The sequence below is a fragment of the Poromitra crassiceps genome (assembly GCF_964638095.1).
Source record: "Poromitra crassiceps genome assembly, chromosome: 3".
In the NCBI taxonomy this organism is placed as follows: Eukaryota; Metazoa; Chordata; class Actinopteri; order Beryciformes; family Melamphaidae; genus Poromitra; species Poromitra crassiceps.
This window is the reverse complement of record NC_139625.1, coordinates 37,813,824-37,823,528: the sequence shown is the minus strand read 5'-3', so window position 1 is coordinate 37,823,528 and position 9,705 is coordinate 37,813,824. Positions and strand designations below refer to the sequence as shown.

Below are 9,705 nucleotides of genomic sequence, written 5' to 3'. Positions count from 1 at the left end.
ATCATGCAGTGTCAGTTTAGGCTTAGCATGTAAAGTTGCAATGTATTGTGACCTAATTCAGAGTGAAATGGGATAGACAAATATATAAACGTTTCTATATCTATGGATAGTTAAGTAAAACAACGTGGCTAACTTCTGCATTGTGACCTAATTCAGAGTGAAATGGGATAGAAACAAATAAACGTTTCTATATCTATGGATAGTTAAGTAAAACAACGTGGCTAAGTATTAGCCTCTCTGGTCTAGCATGCACTACCTCCAGTCATAATAGGAATGCCTCCGGTTAGCTAACGTTAGCTACTAGATTAGGTAGTACTAGTAGGCAAGTAAAACAACATGGCTAGGATTTGCAGGGCCATTTGGCCTCTGGTTACTGTAATGTTAGTAGCTATTGCTGTTGTCACGTTATCCTGGCTAATTTAATGTGGTAAATTGGTATACATTTTTGATTAGCTAGCTATTAAAACGTGGAGGGTGAAAGAAGGTGAAACCTAGTTAGCTTATTATAAGCCTGTTTTTCCACTTGTGCAGGGCTATTATGTCTTCATGTTCTGCTGTCATGATTTAGCTTTCTTTGTCATGTTGGTGAATGATTCATCACTATAACAGCATTGTACTGGTACTTGTTTTCCACACACTTGTGGCACTGGAAGATGAATACTGTTAAGAGATTAGCCTGTCTGAGTGAAGCAATGTTTGAGGTTATATGATGTGACTAATAGAACAGTTGCTCAGTCATACTTCTTTCGATCATAGACTATATAAATATGTAAGCCTGTTTCTCCTATAGGTTACACCAAAATCAATGCAAAAACCTGTCAGTTTTACTGTTGTCTTGCATGTAACTAAGTGCACCAGACGGCTACATAACTTGAGACCTGCTATGAATCTGTGAGGTCTTTTGTGATATTCAGGTTAAGCCGCAGACCATGTCCATGTTGTTGATATAGTTGTTTGTTCACATAATTCATGTCCGCGCTCATTGTTTTGACTTGCTGTGTGCCCTCAGTTCCCATTGCGTGACGTCAGAAGAATACATAATTTTGTTGCAAAAAGGGTTATAGGGCAATTCTCTATATTTCAGCCATTAGTATTATAGTATTCTATCCACTCCCTAACCTGAGCTCCTCAGTCCTGACATTGGAGAGCTGTTATAGTCTATTCAGTAGAGGCACACTGTAGCCCCATGACAAAGCAGTTTTATTAGTATGAAATAAGTGTTTGCGTCGTGGTTTTGTGTTATTGTAACATGGTGATCAATGACTGGAACCTGTTTTTTCCCCCTTTCTCAGCAAAATGGAGGGTCCAAAGAAGAAAATCCTTGCAACAGTTTTCCTAGATGGCAAAGAGCTCTCCAAGAAAGTTTATGAGCACCACAATGCTGCAGAATTAATTGATGCAAGCAAATCTCAAGTACCTTCTGCAGTACACTTGGATAGACTCCTCAAGTATAATACAGACTTCAATGAGTTTACTGATTCAGATCGTAACACAGACATCAAAGATTTGGATAAATTCCAGATATTTTTCCTGTCGGGGTCTGAGCTAGCGGATGCACAGATTGAAGTAAGATGTCCGGTAAGGTTTGACTGAGATTAGATTAAGAAACATTTGACCTAATATTTTAAATAATTGTGCAGTCCTGTTAAAATATAAAGTTGGGATTGGGGATTTTAAACTGCAATGATAGCATATACATTTTTGCTTTTGTTTGTTGTTTGTGTTTACTCCAGCCTGCTCCCCTGCCTACCCCTCAGCCAAGACAGACAATTTCTCAACCTGCCCATGATGACGAGAGGCTGTGTGACAGTGGATTGGAGGCACTCAAAGCACTGATCCAAACGAAGGCTCCAGCCATACTCACAGAATATGAGGAATCTGGCACCATATGCACAAAAACCAGGAAGCACCTTGTAAGGATTTCTGTCGCCGATCTTGTGGAGAGACGAGGATTGTAAGTTGGTACTGTGTCAAGTAGAGCTGCAACAATTGATTCATCGATTAGTTGATCAACAGGAAATTAATCACCAATTTATTTTTATAATCCATTAATCGTTTAGCCAAATTTTAAAGAGAAAAATGTGTTATCTCATTCCAGCTTCTTTAATGTGAATATTTTCTGGTTTCTTTAGTCTTCTATGACAGTAAACTGATCATCTTTGGGTTCTGGACTGTTGGTTCGAACAAAATAAGATATTAAGGATGTCATCTTGGGCTTTGGGGGGAAATTGATGGCCCTTTTCTTTGACATTTTATAGACCAAAGGACTTTTCGATTAGTTGAGAAAATAATCAACAGATTAATCGATAATGAAAATAATCGTTAGTTGCAGCCCTGGTATGGAATGTGTAGAGTTGAGATACAGATGTTTTGAAAGTGGTCGTGAAATTGGTTCTTCTGTACCATACATAGTCAATTAAAGTGTGAGGTTGGAGTACAGCCTGTTAGCAATATGGTTGATTCATGTTACTATGTCATGATCAGATTTTTTGGTAATAGTTGTGTTATTTTCAGTTACCCGTCCAGTGATGACAAGGTGCGTCTTGCCAAGAATGTTGTCACCATCTTCCCTAAGTTGAGTGTCAAAATCCAGGAACACAATGAAGGATATGTAAGTAAATATCAATTGCTCTCAACTATGCTATGCACGTGGTATAAATTATCTTACAGTATTTGAAACACTTCAATTTGGCATACTTAGTCCCAACAAGCAGCATTCATATTGATAACTTTTAAACTTTGAGAATTTGTTGTACATAACTTCAAATCAGTTCTAAAAGCTGAGACTTTATTGAAATACAACATACTGGATCACTTGTATGTCGAATTTACCAGTGGACTGGACACCAGCGATTCCTTACACTTAGGTTATACGCATGCAACTTTGCCGCTAAGCAAGGCAACATTAAACCAGTATTTGTTGTAAAGGTACTGGTACCATAGTGGTACCAGGTTTCGGACCCAACCCTACTGTTGATGTCCAGTCTGATGACAGAGACAGTGGGAAAAGTGAATTTGCTTATTTGCTGGGTCATGTGTAGTTTTACACTTTCTTTTAAGAGTGTAATGGCCAGTTCAAAACAGGGCATGCCAAACTGACCTTGTGGATACAGTAGTTAATTTTAGAAGGAACATTACGGCCACACTCTAGGCATCCACGCCACTGGCCTTTTGGCCTTGTTATAATTCCTGCCTTGTTTTATTGAGTTTGGCATACAGCCCCTCCATACAAGCGTGAACAGCACGGAACTTAGGTTTACAGAGATGGCGGTGCTGTAAAAAGTGCAGTGTAAATAAAGATCATTAATTTGTTTGTTCATTCATTAAAGGAGAACGTCACCGAAAAACAATGCTGATTTATTTTGCACATGATCTCACACATATCTGAAAACTTTAAACAGTTTTGCAGACATTTAGTTTGACAGTTATTGAGAGTTGATTTGAGTTAGTTGATGTGATGTCATTCATGCACAAATTACATCAGGCATCAACTTTAACTCAAATCAACTCTGTCAATAACTGTCAAACTAAATGCTTGTCTGTTTACAGTTTTCAGATATGTGTGAGATCATGTGCAAAATAAATCAGCATTGTTTTTCTGTGAAGGTCTCCTTTAAGGTCTCCCATGAACGTGCACTAGCGCTTATGGAAATCCCTGCAATGGTTTCAGAAATCAGAGCCATTGTATTGTTGATAATGTTGACTGACACCTTACTTTCTCTACCTTCAACCCATACCAAGGAGCACTTCTACGATGCAGCCTCACACAGCGGTTTCATTGAACTGAAACTACGAAACCTTAGAAGGGATTTGGAGGAAAGCCAGAGACGATATCGGCGGAAGAGCACGTCAGGAGCAGTGTCCGCACAAGGTACTTGAAATAATTTGGCAGTAACTAAGCAGCCTTGTGTGTCTGACTGTGGGTGGTCGAGCTGGTGAATGGATTTGTGGAGTTTGTTGGTTCCTCCCGTGGCTGTTAGCAGTTAGCTCCACTTGTTAGCTCCTAGAAGCTTCCTATTGAGTGATTTGGTTTTATTGAGGCAAGGACGAGTGACATAGCCTATCTTGTTTGCCAGTCGGGTGTGTTTTATTTAGTTTATTTTTATTTATTTTGAGGTTTAATACGTTTATATTTGAAAATAATTTATTTGCTTTGAGTGAAGTACTTGAAAATGAAAAAAAAGGTCTTGGAAAAAGTACTTGATTATCCTTGAATTTCATTTTTGAATGGTGTATGACCCCGCAGCTGGCCCTGTAACTGTGACAATGACACACACAGAAGAGGAAGTGGGTGAGTGGGTGACCCTGGCAAAGAGGACGCCGCCCAGACCTCAAAACCTCCCAAAAATCCAACAGGCTATGGACCAGACCTACGATCACCGAAGACTGTGGGTTACTTCACAAGCTCCAACTGCAGAGGAGATATTTCGTCTGTATCCACGGTTCATTGACATGCCACATCTGGTAAGCAAATTCTTGATGCTAAATTTGTAGTTATATAATCCTAATACAGTTATCAATTTTTCACTTCTTAGAAGCAATCTCAAAACATTGTTTAATGACAAGAGGCCATACCTCAGTGAATGTAGCCTGTTAAATTCAAATGAACAAATGTAATTGAAATTGACTCAACACAAATTTGTCTTTCTATATCTTAGTTTGATTCAGACTTTGGTAAAATCTACGTGGGGAAGGCTGACCTTTTCCTTCGCAAATGGGAGACAAACATCATCCCCAAGCTAATGAGGATTGGTTCGTTGGAGTTGTCTGGGGAAATCTGGCAAAATCTGGCAAATCCTTCATCCACCGGGAACAACAGTGATGGTATGTTGGGTCGCATTCATGAACATGTGGTGAACATACACTTAATCACTTTTATAGAATGAATAACTACCTAAGCCAGTTTAATTTTATGGGATGCAACGATACCGGTATCTGGTCCGATACTGGTATCTGGTATACTGTGCTCATTTACTGTACTCTTACTCTTGTGATACTGATACGACCACGCCCACGTACGACCACTTTCCGGCATGCAATCATAATGTGACGTTAACCTGAAAGCAACAACAGGCTCACAGCTGATAATGCATTCCAGAGAAGCTGGCTGTTCACACAGAGCGTGTTTTGGATGGAGAAATAAAAGGCTATCAGAGGTCAGCACGTTATATTAATCAGCTGCAGCCACACCACTGCTCCCTCTCCCTCGCTCGGCCACTCACTGTACTAACTTACAGTTATCCGCTATAGCCTGCACACTGCAGCTAGTCTCACTTAGCCAGACCCATCTCCACACTTCGTTTTGCACTGCAGCTAAACACACCCTGAAACTGTCAAGACAGCCCAAATGGCGAAGTCCTTGCTGTTCAACATGACTGCTATCAAAACTGTCCAACTTGTTGTGGAATGCAATGTCCAGTATAATCCATATTGCCTTATTTCCCCAGTCCCCACCAGCCAACTTCGTCAGGTCGTACATATTGTATAGAAAGCCAAAGTGAACGTCACTTCCTGCCTTATGCTATGTACCAGCGTCTGAAAAAATATGAATGGTGATGAACGGAGACAGACCTTTTTTTTATCCTGTTTGAATTGTGCTACACATTTGAATTGGGGTACACATATGTTTGTCAATGTAAAAGATAACTTTGCAAGTCAAGAAAGTCGCAGTTTGTGGTAAAACTGTGGCACTAGAAGTTATAAATCAGAAAGACTAAGCACATCTAGTCACATAATAGAAGTCTCTCCCGCCAGTCCATGTCTGTGATGGTGTGACGTATATTGTGCGTCACGAGAGATGTAGTCAGTCGATTGATAAAACTAAACCTGTGACTATCTTGACATGCATAGTTATCTTTTAAATTGAGAAAATGTACATGTGTCCCCCATGGCAAAATTCAAATGGGATGAAAAAAGTAACGTCTGTCTCCGTTCATCACCATTCATATTTTTTCAGACGCTGGTACACAGCATAAGGCAGGAAGGGACATTCACTTTGGCTCTCTATTGATCGTGCGGTCAAGCTCCATTTAGTAAACAATTAGTATTGGTTGAACATGATCGTTTCAAATGCAATCTTGTAAAATATAAATAAACTAAAGAAAATTACTACTAAAACTGAAACTTTATCTTTTAACTAAACATTGTTAAAGGCATAAAAAAATACATAAATCATCCGTCGACCCCTAATTAAGTACTCATATCAGTACTCTGTATCGGCAAGTACGCAAATGGAAGTACTCCTACTCCGTCTGCAAAAAAAGTGGAATCGGTGCATCCTCATTAATTGGTCAGGGTGACTTGGACTTAGGTAGGGGTCAGATATATCTAATTTGCAATCTAATCTTTCCATATAGACATGCTTTGCTTCAAAGCACTTCAGGTGCTCACGCACCTTCTTCCACCAACTGCATCAGGACGAGGGTCAGGATGGAGTCGCTGCAGTGTGAAATCTGCCATTTCCTACCTCCTGGACTTTGCACCAGTAAGTTGTGTATTAAAGGGATATGCCAACATTTTTGGAGATTCGCCTATTTGCCTTTTTGCCAATATTAACGGCAATGTGGCAAATAGGCGAATCTCTAAAAATGTTGCCGTATCCCTTTTAAATGGATAGATCAGATTTTTGGAACCTAGCCCTATTTGCTCCTTACCAATGTTGATTTGTAGATTACTTTCGCAGCACAATCCATGCTGTTGCTCATACTAGCTCCACATAGTTGACCACAAACCAACACAAGGTCCATGCCAGTTACACTCCTGTCTGTGCAAGCTGACTGATCATTTCATTTCAGTGAGCATCAGACAGCTTGCACAGACAGGAGCATGACCTTGTATTGGTTTGTGGCTAACTTTGTGGAGCTAATATGAGGAACAACATGGATTGTGCTGAGAAAGGAATCTACCAATCAACATCATCAGTGGTGAGTAACAAATAGGGTTGGGCTTCCAAAAATCAGAACTATCCATTTAATCACTTTTTGGTTGCATCACTGTTGAATTTGCATCCTTGTCTACTACACTTTAGTAAAGCTCCTGATTTTGGGTTATGGTGTTCTCCCCATGATTGTTACCTAAAGTATTTCCAACCCTTTGTGTTACAGCCTGGGACGAGCATCTCATCTCTGCTTGAGAATCCTGATTCATCAGTGAGGGCCCAGCAACCTTGCATCGTATGCCTTGGACACCCAAGTGGAGATTCCCAGCAGTATCTGATCGTCGCAAGAAGTGACAAGATTGTTGTTCCACTTCCAGATGGAGGGCTGACCTGTGCAGTCGACAAGCTGTTCAAGATGTATTGGATTTGCAACCTTCAGTACCCTTTCCAGCTGAAGTCTGTCTTCTCTTTCCTGGAGTATATATATGAGATCCCCTATTCTGGTAAGAAAAGCTCCAACGTTGTTGAGCTGATCTCCAAGCTCCAGTCAATGTCATAAGTAAAGCATGTATGTGTGCCCAAAGTGCAAGCATGTCATTGGAGGAGAAGTCAGGAGGCTTGTCTGGCACCTCAGAGCCATTCATGCCTTATCAGATTCCCAAGACTTTCAAATTGATTGTTGCCAGAACAACTGCCAAAGAACATATGACAATCTAAACTCCTATACAAAACATCTTAAGAAAGAACATTCAAAAATTACATCAAATGAAGAAGTTGACTTTCTTCCTGGACATTCGGAGCTTGGCAATAATAATAATAATGTCAAATGACATTGATGATGAACCAATGTCAGTAGAAGCCACTGCAGATGTTGTACCTGAAGCTGTTACAGCGGATTCACAGACTCTGAATGATCATTTCTATGCTTATGTGGTGGACAAAAATGATGGATATGAAATGGTTAGCATTAATGACCTCGCCGATGTCAGACCATTAAGCTTGTTGTCATGTTTACAGGGAGATCGATTGTACTTAAATCCCAGATACAAAATTGTGTAGGCTAAGTCGTTCTGACTTTCTATTGCCTAGCTAAGTTGTTCAAGAGGAGAACATCTGTTTGGTGAAATAGTTCACATCCTTCCAGAATGTGAGAAGAAAGAGGTATTGATGTTTGTCAGAATTTTACCAGTTGAATGTTTTGACAATCATTATGATGGACAAAACAATGCATTTAAAATGGTTAGCATAAATTACCTTGTTTATGGGAGATTGATTTTACTTAAATCCCAGATAAAAGTGTGTAGGCTAAGTCGTTCTGGACTTTATATTGCCTATAGAATGTGAAGTTGTTAATTTGCACGTGTTTTTTGCACATTCAGGGATTCTGTGGTGTTGCGTCATTTTGCAGCATTCATTGATGCAGGCAAAACAAGTTATGTGTTACTGCAAAGCAATGTTGTGTCTTTTTTATGTATTTTTATGTGCCTTTATTTGACAGTTTATTCAACACCAGTGAAGAAAGAAGCTCCGTTATATTCTGCTTTGTGTCAACTTCTTGAGTTGACTTAGAGGTTTTATGTACATTTACAGTTACATTAATCTCGTATTTCAACATCTCTCCATGACAGAAAAGTGTTTAAATGTAAACTATCTTACATGTATGTTCATGCCAATGATTTTACAAATAAATTTTGTACTTTTTTCTATAGTTGTGCCTCCTTATTTAAATTCTAATAATTTACACAGTAGATTTGAAATAACACATTTTTAACACAATAATGTGTCTAGATAAGGACCACACATTCTGTGTTGTATTTGACACAATCACTGTGCTTGGGAAAACAACACAAATGTTGTGTTAAAACTTTTAACACAGAAGTTACACATCTTCTGTGTTAAAACTTTTAACACAACATTTGTGTTGTTTTCCCAAGCACAGTGATTGTGTCAAATACAACACAGAATGTGTGGTCCTTATATAGACACATTATTGTGTTAGGAAATGACACAACTTGAGTTGATATTAACACATCTGTTTTAAGAGTGTATGTTGTTACAATCTTGGATGTAGGGCTGTGCGATTAATCGATTTTGAATCGTAATCGAATTAATTAGTTAGGACGATGTTAAAAAAATGAAAATCGTAAAATCGTTTTTTTTTTTTTTTTTAATTTAAATTTTAAATTTAAATTTAAATTTTCACTTTAACTAGGGTAAGTACGTTACGCGGGGCGGCTCTCTCTCATGTACGCATACTGCTACTTGTCCATTCTCCCCGCTGTAAAGTCTCTCTAGAGGCTGTGATACTGGCTACTAAAAACAGCAGCGCAATGGACTTATTTCAACACCTCCGACCAAAAAGCACAGAGTGAGCACTGAGCGCAGCTTGTTGCACTGTGGGCTGTAGCCTACAAGATAACGATTGCCACAACACACTCACGCGCGCACACGAACACAGACGTTATCACCGGACGATGAAACGTTGCCTTTACAGTTCACATAATAACAAAACAACACGTGAGGCCACCGAGTACTGATAGATTGGCTGTATTCATGGCTGTAAGTTAGCAGCCTCAGCTGACTCACCTGTCCCTGTGTGTCTGAATTTCCCCCTAACTGCTATCGCAGTTCCACGCATTCCTGTTGTGATTTTGTGTTATTCTAGTACAGATATAACTCCGAGCACGGGTGGTCGATTAGACACTAATATAATTATCTCACGGAGGAACACGCAAATCCACCAGTGTCAAGTTAGCAAGCAACAGTTAAGCATAGCAGCGGCAAGCTAAAACAGGAAGTTGAGTTGTTCTACCTTCAGAGTAAAAGTG

The 9,705-nt window shown here is 39.4% G+C and overlaps 1 protein-coding gene across 1 annotated transcript; it reads left to right on the top strand.

Moving 5' to 3' along the window:
• Positions 1–1,800: 1,800 nt before the first annotated feature.
• Positions 1,801–7,593, top strand: LOC310774297 (uncharacterized protein). The gene is made up of 7 exons (XM_083634343.1): positions 1,801–1,954; positions 2,515–2,611; positions 3,742–3,871; positions 4,247–4,464; positions 4,659–4,824; positions 6,357–6,484; positions 7,104–7,593. The coding sequence occupies exons 4-7, from the start codon at positions 4,267–4,269 to the stop codon at positions 7,434–7,436; spliced, it is 825 nt and encodes a 274-aa protein (XP_083490469.1). The 5' UTR covers positions 1,801–1,954; positions 2,515–2,611; positions 3,742–3,871; positions 4,247–4,266; the 3' UTR covers positions 7,437–7,593.
• Positions 7,594–9,705: the final 2,112 nt, after the last annotated feature.

Coding starts and splice junctions, on each gene's coding strand:
- LOC310774297 (XM_083634343.1), top strand. CDS start 4,267: ATGACACACACAGAAGAGGAAGTGGGTGAGTGGGTGACCCTGGCAAAG. Junction 4,825..6,356: donor CACCGGGAACAACAGTGATG/GTATGTTGGGTC, acceptor CTTTCCATATAG/ACATGCTTTGCTTCAAAGCA. Junction 6,485..7,103: donor ACCTCCTGGACTTTGCACCA/GTAAGTTGTGTA, acceptor TTTGTGTTACAG/CCTGGGACGAGCATCTCATC.